The sequence below is a fragment of the Mus musculus genome, chromosome 4 (genome assembly GCF_000001635.26).
Source record: "Mus musculus strain C57BL/6J chromosome 4, GRCm38.p6 C57BL/6J".
Classification (NCBI taxonomy): Eukaryota; Metazoa; Chordata; class Mammalia; order Rodentia; family Muridae; genus Mus; species Mus musculus.
In genome coordinates, this window is record NC_000070.6 from 109,672,563 (window position 1) to 109,685,188 (window position 12,626).

Below are 12,626 nucleotides of genomic sequence, written 5' to 3' on the forward strand. Positions count from 1 at the left end.
ATTCCAGATAGAGTCAATTTAGCAACCAAGAATAGCTACCACACCCTGCCTGGAAACAACAACTGCAACAACAAACCCCAACCCAACCCAATAACCACAAACAACAACACAAACTTAAAAAAAAAAAAAAAAACACCAAACAACTTTGTTTTTTTCAATCACAGGATCAAAATTAATACCAAAGTAAGTAATTTGATAACATGAAGACCCCAATATCACATAATGAGAAAGACCTTTAAATATTTTTACTCAAGATCCACAAACCCAGTGTAGTCCTTCCCCCCCCCCCCCCGCGCCCTGAAGTAAGGTCTCTCCTTGAAAACTCTCTCTTCCTAAGTTCTGGGATTAATGGTATATGCTGCCATGCCTAGTGCAAACTGGGTGTAAATGTGAGGAACATTAGGCAAGACCGAGGTGAGGCATAGTTTATAAAGTTCTTGATTCTTCAAAATTATCAGGATCTATGCGTGTCATTGGAGTTTATAAATCCAAAATAATTTCAAATGAAAATTTAGTTAAATAGGGACTGGAGAGATGGCTTAGTGGTTAAGAACCCAAATTCTCTTGCAGAGGACTTGAGTTTGATTCTCAGGATCTGTGTAAGGTTGCTCACAACCACCTTTAACCCCAGCTCCATGGGAATCTGGTGTCTCTGGCCTCTCTGTGTACCTACACTGACGTCCACACAGTTAAAAAAATACCAATACCAGCACAAATAAGTTATTGATACTTGAAAAATGAAATACAGACATTTAAAAAACAGTTTTAGAAAGAGGAAATTACATGAAGATTTAAAAGATTATATTTAAATTAGGGCACAGTCTATTTTAGTGGAATATAAAATGAGATTAAAATTATTTCGTGTACTTATGGAAAAAGAATTTCTGTTCTCTTGATTTGTGTCACTGCAGTGAAATTTTCTCAGAATTGAATTTTAGAAAAATGAAAAACATATTGTTTTCCCTTCAATTTTTTTGTAGTAGATATTTATTCTGGATGCTGGTTATTCAACCATAATACTTAGACCATATGTAAGAAACAACTTTTCATTTACTTTATAAACTTGGCTGCAAGGAGGGTGATACTATAAGGAGTTACCAGGGAAAGTGGGAAGAGCACTAGTTTTGACCTCGACTTGCGTCCTAGTCCTTTCACTTTATTTCATGACCCTAGACAAAAATCTTAAAAAACAAAACAAAACAACGTTGCCCTTCATTCTGTACATTTTTTTCTTTCTTTTCTTTTCTTTTTCCTTCAGTTTTTCAAGACAGGGTTTCTCTATGTAACAGAACTGGTTGTCCTAGAACTCATTTTGTAGACCAGGCAGGCCTTGAACTCACAGAGACCCATATGTCTCTGCTTCTCATATGCTAGGATTAAATGTGTGTACCACCATGCCTGGCTAGAGATAACAATAAAAATTCAAATTATTAGTATGAACCCAAGATTTTTGTTATGGATGTACCCTGATGAATATAAAAGAAATACTGGATGAAATGGTTTATAACCATCAAGAAACTTTCAACCTGTAGAAGGAGATAAACCATTTGTTGATTAAACAATTACAGGAAAAAATTCATAGAATTTGCCAGAACTGTGTTTTGTTAAAGTACTAAAGGCCATGGTTGGGGGAAAAAGGCAGGCATTCTTGTTAGCTTAAGCGTAATGAAAGGGGAGGCCTTGGAAGAACATGGAGGAGGAGCATACTGAGTAACAGCTAGCACATTAGGAGGCTTTAAGGCTATGGGCAGTTTTCCTATGCAGTATGTCACTCACTGTTTGAAACTGCTAAGTTTTCTTAGTTTTGAGTGAGAGATTAAAGATTCATAGAGAGGTTGGAAAGGGGCAAAGTTAGGTCTCAAACACAGAAATGCTATGAAATGTATGCTAATTTTACACAAAGATTTGAAGTTTCTCATTTATCTCCTGAAACGATCTTGTCAGGAGTTGAAATTAGTAATAGTTGAATGACTCATCCATGTTTCGACAGCTAATTTTTTGGGGAAATCATTCTGAAACCTCATATGTTTGAATATCGGGGTCGTTACTCCCATCTCCCTGCATGTATTGTATTATTTCAATTTTCAGATGGAGAGAAGGGAAAGAGGAATGTGCGTAGTGTTTGAATGAGTTCTGAGGTAGTCACTTGTCAGTTTTGCAGGGTTTCATTAGCCTGGCCATATATAACACTGAATACCTGCTTTGTTCTGAGGGCCCATGCTAACTGGGTTATTGGATTGCCTCACTTATATTGTTGACATTGGGTTTCACCTCATGATTCCTATTTATGACAATTTCAGAATCTCTCCTTTTAGGTACAGCAAGGAAAAAGACTACAAAGTTTTGTTGTTGTTGTTGCCTTTTAAAACAAAACAAAACAAAACAAAACAAAACAAAAACCAGTATCACCATGTAGCCCAGTCTGGCCTGGAACTCTCTATGCCCTGCCTGCCTCTGCACCCCTAGTGCTAGAATTAAAGGCATGGATCAGCACATCAGACTCAGGGGTTTCTATTTCTTACTTAGCTGATTCTGCACATTAAAACAAGTTCACTTTATAGGTCTGGGGAGGTTCAGTGATTTAGAGTACTTGCTATTGAAGAGGACCAGGGTTCTATTTCCAGCACCCACATGGTGGCTTATAACCATACATAACTCCAGTTCCAGGGATTCACACATCCCTTGCTGGCCTCCATGGGCACCAGGCACCATATGGTACATATATATGCACACAAAGGCAAAACACTCATAAAATACAACAAATAAATAAAAAAAACATACAAGTTATCACAGAATTGTATGCCAGATTGCTTTTAGTAAGAGAACCATGGAATCCATTTTTCCACCTGGTGGTTTTAGGGATCTAACCAAGAGCCTGTGTATGCCTGGCAAGTGCTCTATCTACTATTGAGTTTCATCTCCAGCAAATCAAGATCTTAACATAAATAGCACACTTCTTTGCATTCAAGGGATTGAATATTTGATTCAGTCTTTCTATTTTTTTTTTTTTAATGGATACACTCCTAGCTTAAAAAGCTTAGGCATGAATTCTTTATGGTGATTTCATCAGTTCTTATTTTTGTTTAACATTTCCAGAGTTTAACATACTTTCCAGGGCATGGATGTGTCCTTTAAAAGTCTGTAAGTTCCTACTTTGTGTGTGTGTGTTTGTGTGTGTGTCAAGATTGAATATATTGTCACCCTTCCTTGGCCTAGATGGCAATTACAAATTGTCATATAGGTTTTGGATGTTTTAGGTACAAAGGTTGCTAATTTCTGACCATTAGTTGAAATCTTCAGAAATTATGAGTAAGTGTACCATACCGTTACTTATGAAAATATTTTAAATAAAATATGTGAAAGTGTACTCAAGTTTTCTACATGTAATGCTCTAAAAATGTAGATATTGCAGTAGAAATATTTTCCCGTAAATATCAACTTAAAAATGTTCAGCATCCTTTTGAGGTCTGAATCCTCACCCTCTGAGTTTCTATGTTCCAGACATATTATTGTCTGCTGGATACCTCAGTGTTTGTGCCTGAGATTGCAGACTCAGAAATAGGAGGTTCCAGGTAGGGAGTGACAGTATGTAAGCGGCTTTTTACCATAAGGCTGAGAGTGAGAGACCGTCCACGAGGAGGTATTTTGGTGAGAGGAAAACCTACAATGTTAGGAATGCTGCTGGCCAGGCGGTTTATGGAGTGTGCTGAGCTGGGCTGAGGCTGGCGGTGCTTTGCGTATGACTAAGCACGTGAGGCGCCGAATCACAGTCCGGCCTCGGCCAGGGGGAGGCCGCACCTCCAGGCCTAGGCTTCAACCCAAACCGGAATAACCTGTTGCGGGTCCTCAGGCTCCGGGGGGTGGGGGAGACGCACAACGGCGTCCTTGCCACACAGGCCGGCGACCCCGCCCGCAAGCCGAGCGCCAAAGCGCTTGACAGGAGGGCAGTCACGTGACAGCCGCAAAGCGCCGCTTTGCGACCTCGATGACAGGCAAAATGTGCGACAGCCCAGGCGCCGGCCAACCAGGGGCGGAGGCGGCGGCCGGGGAGGAAGCGGAGGAGGCGGAGGCGGCTGTGGCGTTGGCCCGCCTGCTCCTTCTCTCGCTTTCCCCGCCCCCGTCGGGTTTGCCGTGGCTGGAGGGAGCCGGGCGCGCGCTGTCGCAACCTGTCCTCCTCCCAGGCGGCGACGGAAGGACCGGCCCGGCATCGAGACCAGCCTCCCCGTCCCGGCAGCTGCGGCGAGGGCTCCGCGGGGCGCAGGCGGGCTCAGGGCGGCTGAAGGTTACCGAGTGCATGAGCACCTAGTCTCCCGCGCTGCCCCGCCCGCCGGTCCGCCGGCCCTCCCGCCGGCTCGCCCGCCAGCCCTTCGCCACCCGGCGGCGGCCGCAGCTTCGGCCGCAGGAGGCGCCGTCTCGCTCCCAGGTGCGCGCTTCGTTCCCGGAGCCGCGGAGCTCGGCGGCCGCCATGGCGTCCAACATGGACCGGGAGATGATCCTTGCGGATTTTCAGGTGAAGTGTCTGGCTCTGCTCGCTTCCCACCTCCAACTTGGCGCCTCGGGGTGGTAGCGCGGTGGCCTCTTCCCAGCGTTTGTTTGAGCACCGCAGTGGTTGTAGTGTGGGCTTTTCTACCCTACGTGGCTCAGGATGTGTGTATATTGTGAACCTTGGGGAACATGTATTTCATATGTTCTCTCTCTCTCTGTGTTGAATGATATTTTTACGTTTGGGGATATAGTGATTTGGGGGTTACTATGTATGTGGGCTCTTTCTCAGTCTTATGAGGCATGTGTAGAATGTGGGTTAATTGTGGGGTGTTTGGGTTATTCCATGAGGGGACAGTGATGTGTGGTGTGGAGAGTGTGTTGCTATGGGTGTGGTGTATTGTATGAAGTGGAGAGTGAAAAGGTAGAGTGATGAGGAGGTGATGAGACTAGTCGGGCTTTGTGGTCCTTTTCAAAGAGGGGTAGGCAGTTGAGACGCTGGAGGCCTTATTGCAATCTGGAGGGTAGAAAATAAGGAGGCAGAGAGGCAGGATGTATCTCTGCAGTGAATTCACAAACTTAATAACCCGTCCACATTTGCAGATTCCTTTCCCTTACAGACTTCAATTGTTTGGTGTCCTTTAATTAATTAATTCAAAGTAAAGATTGTTCCCTTACCAAACCCTCCTGTAGTAATCCTGGCATGTAAGTATCCTAGGGAGGCCCTTTGAAAGGAGAGCTGTGTGCATCTGGAAAGACTTGCAGTTATTAACACTACACTGTGAATATTTTCTTTGCCCCTTGATATTTACTGAAAAAACACATTTTAGTGCCATACACATATTGTTTGGAATTATATTTTTCAAATAAAGGCAGATTTTCTCCCACACTGACTTTACTTCACAGTCTCTGTAGGTAGTACTACATTTTTACTTAGTGTTTTGGTGACCATTTTCCAAGATTTTGCTCTGTTTTTTTTTCTAGTAGTTATCTGGCACACTAGGAATATGCTTATATATACTTTTTGATTATACTGCAACATATAAACTAAAAAAGGATGCTTTTAAAAAGAAGAGTTGGCCATGGCATTTTGTAGGCTTTAGAATAGCCTGAGTTCTTTATCTTAGTGTCTCCCTATGTGCATCCCAGGGTGGCATCTAATTTAATATAGTCTTCCTACCCCAGCTTCTCACAGTACTGGGATTACAGGTGTGATTCACCATGTCCATTTCTTAGATGTAGTTTTTACCCAGTTTGTGTTTTGATGAGGACAGCAACAAATGGTGTAATTTATCCTAGTCCTAATGTGATTATAACTTTGTTTTAATTTTGTAAATTTTTAAAACCTCTAACAACTGTAGTTGATTTCTGTCTTTCTGTCAGTCACTATGCTTGTTATTATTATTTTTTTTTTGAGGCATAGTTTCAATATATATATATAGCTCAGGCCAGTCTTAATTGTTTCTTCAGTGTTGGGATTATAGGAGTGTATGCCACAATACCTGGGTCACTATTAATATTAGCTAAAGGACTTGTGCCCAGAGGCAGAGTAATATTTTTGAGGTACATCAAGACTTTGGTTTGGAAATCAAAATGACTATTTTTAATCACATTATTAAATTCCAATAACATTTTTTTCCCAGTCTTTCTTTCCCCGTTGAAAATGTCTTCCTTTTGCAGTAGCTGGAGATTGAACCCAGAGCTTTGTGCATGTTAGGCAAAAGCTCTACCACTGGTCTACATTTCCAGCCAAAGATTTCTCCTATTAGAATAGTATTGGAATGGTCTTATAGGCCATATTGTGCACACTGTTTATAACTGGAAAAAATTTTCTAATCGCATTTGGTGTGAACAGCCTTCATATACTAAAAAAGATATTTAGAAGACTGTGTCTCTGTACTTTAAACACATTAATCTTTTTTGTGTTTAGGAACCTGTGATCCTCTCACCAATTAAAACACTGCATCATTTTGTTTGTGTCTTTCTTTAAAAATTGATCATTGTGCCTGGCGTGGTGGCACACGCCTTTAATCCCAGCACTTGGGAGGCAGAGGCAGGCAGATTTCTGAGTTCGAGGCCAGCCTGGTCTACAATGTGAGTTCCAGGACAGCCAGGGCTACACAGAGAAACCCTGCCTCAAAAACAAAAAAACAAAAAAACAAAAAAAAAAATTGATCATTGTAATCTTTATTGTAGGTTTTTTTTTTGGTATTAATTTAAAAATAAGCAACTATTATAAGAAAATCAAGAAACTTATTGTAAAGATTATACCACAAGTCCTGGCATGCAGCTGTGGGAAATGTAGCTCAGTGGTAAAGCACTGTCTAGTTTAGCATATGTAAGGCCCTGGGTTTGATATGTAGTATTACATTCATACACACAAAAATGCATGTATGCCCATATATACATACACACAAACATAAGACATGACATGTAGATTCTTAGTTATTACTTGTTTAGCTGAGTACCTTCCCAAAAATGAATGTAGTAAAATTATGTTTATTTTATGTGCTTTTGAGAATTAGTAATGATATGAGAGCTTAGCATGCTCTTAGAAAGGACACAATTTGTTTTTGAGACAGTGTTGTAAATATTATAAGGGGGTTTCTGCAACCCCTTAGATCATTTAGCTCCCAAATAAAAGACACAAAATTTTTATAATAAGTATTATAATAAACCTCTATATTTATAATAAACTTTATAATAAAAGCACCAGCATTGGACAGATATCAACCCTCTATGCTATTTTGCCTACTTTGCTATCTATAACCCCGAGATACCACTTGCCATATTCAGCCTGGGCTGCTCCTACTCCAGCAGGCCAGCCTTAGGATCATGTGCTCACCTACCACACCCTCTTCCTCCTTCCTCCTCTCTCCTCATGGTCCCTGTCTGAGACCCTCCTACACCTAGAAACCTTTGCTCCACCCCTTCTCTTCTGCCCAGCCTAGCCTGTAGGCATCTTTACTAACCATGGATAACTTGGAGGACAAGGGGTCTGCTCGTCTTGGAACAACCAGATCTTGGGGCACAGAATTTAGCATTTGAATACAAGCAGAACCAGACCAGTCTCCTACAAGACAGGGTTTCTCTGTGTACCCCTGGTTGTTCTGGAATTTAATCTGTAGACTATGCTGTCTCTGAACTCACAGAGATGGCCTGCCTCTGCCTTCTGAGTGCTGGGACTAAAGGTGTGCACCACCATCACCTTGCAAAAGTGCACAATTTTGAATTAAATTTTAAGAATTCTTATACGTGCTTGTTTAGTTTTAGTGTTTACAATAGCCAAACTATGGAGCCAGGCTACACCTTCCTCACTAGTAAGGACAATGTGGTGCAGATAATGGAGCTCTATTTTCCTTTAAAAAGAATGAATTAAAACAGAATGAGACTGAATGTGGTGATATACACTTCTTTTTTTTTTTTTTTTTTTTTTCCAGACAGGGTTTCTCTGTGTAGTCCTGGCTGTCCTGGAACTCACTCTGTAGACCAGGCTGGCCTGAAACTCAGAAATCTGCCTGCTTCTGCCTCCCGAGTGCTGGGATTAAAGGCATGTACCACCATGCCCGGCTGTGATATATACTTTTAATCCCAGCACTTGGGAGGGAGCCAGCAGCAGGGGGATCTCTTGAGTTCAAGAGCAGCTTGGTCTATATAGAGAAACCCTGTCTCAAAAAAAAAAAAAAAAATTGAGGTTAACTCATTTGCGGATATTTATGTTGGGCAAAATAAGACAGACTCAGAAACACAAATATTGTCTAATATACAGAATCTATGGGCAGATATATTTGTTTATATACACACACATATTATGACAAGAAAGGAGGATTATTTGTGTGGTGGAAAGGGACCACTAGTGAGAGGAGGGAAGGAGGGACAAATGGTTTTTGAGGAGACAATATGGGCAAAAGTACAACATTGACTATTTGTGAAATTGTTAAAACGAAACCCATTGTGTTTTGTGTGCTAACTGAAAAATTTTAAAGGTTCTGGTAGGATATTATGAAGTCATTAAGATATGTAATACTTATTGAAGATTTGGGGGAAAAAAAAACCCTCAGTAAGCCAGGCGGTGGGAGCACAGCTTTAATTCCAGTTCTGGAAGGTCTCTGTAGGTTGATCTCTATGAGTTCGAGGCAGAGCAGGTTCTAGGACAGCCAGGGAGAAATCCTTGAAAAACAAGAAACAAAAAAACCAAAGACCAGAAAAACAAAAGAGCAAAGAAAGAAAGAAAGGAAGACAGAAAGAAGAAAGGAAGGAAGGACAAAAAAAAAAAAACCCAACTCAGTTAAAACCTTTACATGCATTTGAATATTTTATTTTCTAGTATTTGCATTTATTTATCCGATTATATAACATAAGAAAGCAATTATTTCTAACAAGGTCAGTGAAAAAGCCTTTCTGAAACTCCTCCATTTGCGTTTAGGAAAAAAAATTAGAGTTTGATCTTTGGCTAGATAGCCAGGTTATAATAAGTATAACGTCTAAATATGAAAAGCTTTTGGGAAGGGATCCTCGATCATTTCACTTCAAGAGAGAATCCTTCTGTTGACGTCAGTGACATGGTGCTAAGTAGTGGGAAGATTATAGGTCATACTTAATGGGAGAGGATGGGGCATGTGGAGGGGTGAACTTACTACAAAACAAATTGACTTCAGATTCCCACCCCCTCCAGAGTGCTTGGTTAGCATGGGTGAGGGACCTGGTTTGATCCCCAGCAGTGAAACAAGCAGAACAGAACTCCCAGTCCTTTCAACTAAAAAGTTTCATACAGAATTTCCCCTATTAGCCACTTTTCAAGTGTGTACTTCAATGATACTAAGTATTCATTGCTCTGTGCAAATATCAGCACCGTCATTCATCTCCATTGCTCTGTTCATCCTGTAAAACTGTAATTCTGGGTGCATTAAAGAATATGTCCTCATTTCTCCCTCTTTCTTTCTCCTGACAAGTAACCTTCTGTTTTGTTTATATGAATTTGACTCTTCTAGGTACTTTATTTTACAGGAATCTTACCTATTTGTTCTTTGTGATTGGTTTGTTTCACTTAATGTATATGAACTCAGGGTTCATCCTGAGATGAGGCATGTGTCAGAATTTTATTCCTTTTAATATCTAAATAGTGTTCTTCCATATTTGGAAGTGCCGTATTTTGCTTACTCATTCATCTGTGATACTTTAGGATGCTCTTATCTTGTGGCTATCATGAATAATGCTGCTATGAACATTAGTTTAAAATACTGCTAGAGACCTTTACTTCTTCAGTGTATTTGGGTTTATACCTAAGGGTAGAATTGCTGGATCATCATGATAATCTCAAATTGAAAATAAAGTTTTAGTCTTTTTGAGGACCTACCATCTTGTTTTCCTTAGCAAGTGTACCACCAAAATGATTTGAATGGAGGAATACTAGCATCTTGCAGGGCTGGTCTCCCTGTGTAGCTGTAGCTAGCGTCAAACTCAAGGTCATTGTGTCTCAGTCTCCATAGTGCTGGGTTTGTAAATGTGGGTCACCATACCTAGTTCAATTAGTTACTTTTAAGTTTAGTTCTGTTTAGTGAATGTAGAATTTGGAATATTTTATTAAAAAATGTTCAACCTGAGCCAGGCAGTGGTGATGCATGACATTAGTCCCTGCATGTGGGAGGTAGAGGCAGGTGGATGAGTTTGACACCAGCTTGGGCTACAGAGTAAGTTCTAGGATAGCTAGGGCTACATAGAAGAACTCTGTCTTGAAAAGGAAAAAAATTACCCTGTTTGCATCATATGTTACAGTTAATGTAGCAGTAGAGTAGTATTTATGCCATTCTGGCTGCCTAGAGCCAAAAGAGTGTGTGCAGAAATACCCTGAGTTTAAAAAAAAATAACCAAATACATTTCCCCCAGTGTTTTTAATAACAAAGAGGTGCAATCAGATGAAATGTTAAATCTTACTCTTTTAGGTCTCCTCCACACTCCCCTTGGCAGGGTCTCACTCTATAGCTCTGGCTATCTTGGAACTCACGAAGATCTGCTCACCTCTACCTCCCAAGTGCTGTTTTTTTTTTTTTTCAACAACAAAAAAGGCAATTCACACCTAGTCCAGGATGGTTTGGAACTCTGTAGCTCATACTGATCTTAAATTCATGTAAGTTCTCCAACTGTAGTCTTTCAAGTGCTAAGATGACAAGGATGACCCACCATGCTCTTCTATGTTGCAGGAAATACTAAACTCGAACCAGCACATTCCCGCACTAACTCTCTGCTGCTCCTGCGGCCTGCTGGGCCATGCACGGGCGGCCAGTGGCTGACCCGGTTCTATCTTGTGGAGACTTTGACTCAGAACTCCACAGTCTTTCCACACAGCTTGCAAGGTTCCCACTGGTAGGTCGATACCACGTCAACCCTGTGCTTCAAATCTCCTACAGCCTTTGTAGGACACATCTTCGCTGTTACCTTTCTATCTTGAACCTAGTCAAACTGTAGTATGAAGGAAAACGCCACACAAACATAGTTCCGAATCCCTGGTAACTTGATCACTGGGTGTAGCAACTAAAATCCTAATCTTGTAAGCCTTATTAAATCTAAATCCTCCAGTGGCAGATCGGCCATTGAGACTGGGAGACACTAGTAATTACATCTTGTCTTCATGCTATCCCCATCCAAAACGACCTAAAGCTCTCCTGCTTATTCTTCCTCCTCCAACCTGGAAGTCCCACCCACTTATCCAGTGATTGGCTCCTTTATTCATTAGGGGATTGGTTCACAAGAAGTCACCTGAGTATGACTCACTCCTAGTCTGCTGCCCCTCCTGGGAGAGTGGAATTATCATCAACATACAAATAGCACCAGACCCATCCATAACATTTGTAGCAATTTTAAAATTCTTCATTACTTTCTTCTTACTATTATGTCATTTTATTAATCATTTTATCAAACAAACTTTGCCCTGTTTGGTGTGCTTACAGATGGGAAAATAGTTAACAATTACAGCCATTGTCAATTCTAATATTAGTTGCATCTTATTAAGTTGAAGCAACCAACCTCCATGTCTTTCACTGGGTTTTTCCATGTGGATCCCTGGAACTTGCTTTGTTGATCAGGTTGGCCTTAAGCTTACAGAGATCTTCCTGCCTCTGTCTGTAGACATTAAATGTGTGCACTAGTATTTGAGGCTTCCAGGTCTTTTAGCTTTTTGATTAATGTCATGATAGAGTTTGTTTTTACATTAAGAAAAAATTTACAACTTTTCTTTTGGAAAAAAAATAGTAAGTTAGTTTTTATATATTTGGGAACAAAAAAATAGTCTTAAAAGTTGGTTTTCTGTTTACATTTTTTTCTGTTAGTGAGAGAGATAATAATCATTACTCAAGTAGAAAAACAATAGTAGTGATAGTTGTTCCAGACACTCCCAGGGGCCAAGTCTCCGCCTAAGAAATAGTTTCTGAACTTAGTTGCTTTGGTTATAGATTTAGATTATTTTCTTTCTGTCAAATTTGCATTTATTCTGATGCTATATTTCTTACAGAACAACTCTTTGGCTTTGTAACTTTTCTCATTTGGGACTCATACATTTAAATGCATTTTGCTTGCATATTTCAAGCCCAGTCTCTGGTTAGTCACACGTATATTGTTGCCATTCCTTTATAACACTTGGCCTTTCTAACTGGTATTTTGGTCCTTTTTTTTTCAGTTTGACACAGATAGCTTCTGCAGAAAAGGATGTTACTCTTTGTGATGGTGTAGACTAGGGATGAAGCTAAGTATACAGGGAACACATTTCAGGGCTCAGGGGTTACCTTGAGTACAAGATTGAACACTGTATGGAGGTAGTCTATTAACCTTTGTCATCTGTTTCTCTCTATCCTTACTCGAGGGATAGATCTGATCATACTGTTTTAGTATTCAGATTGTAGATTGTTGAGAAAAGAAATTTTTTCCACAGAGAATAAAATTTAATAGTTTGTAGTTAGCCTAGGTAGTTATGACTTTGAGGTTCAAACTACTTGAATTTAAATCACTGCTGCCATTCATTCATCTTGTGGTTTTTGACCAGTTATTTTTATATCTACCCCAGTTTTCCAATATGAAAAATGAATTAACACATGTAAAGCTATTAGAATTGGTGTTTGAAATAGAAAGCGTTCAACATCTGTTATTTTTAT

At 40.3% G+C, this 12,626-nt stretch overlaps 1 protein-coding gene across 1 annotated transcript in view; it reads left to right on the forward strand.

Moving 5' to 3' along the window:
- Nucleotides 1-4,064: 4,064 nt before the first annotated feature.
- Nucleotides 4,065-12,626, forward strand: part of Faf1 (Fas-associated factor 1) — a 287,334-nt gene continuing 278,772 nt past the window's right edge. Inside the window, exon 1 of the mRNA NM_007983.2 lies at nucleotides 4,065-4,510. Within this exon, the coding sequence (NP_032009.2) occupies nucleotides 4,466-4,510 (45 nt within the window). The 5' untranslated portion in view covers nucleotides 4,065-4,465. The remainder of the gene's footprint in view (nucleotides 4,511-12,626) is intronic.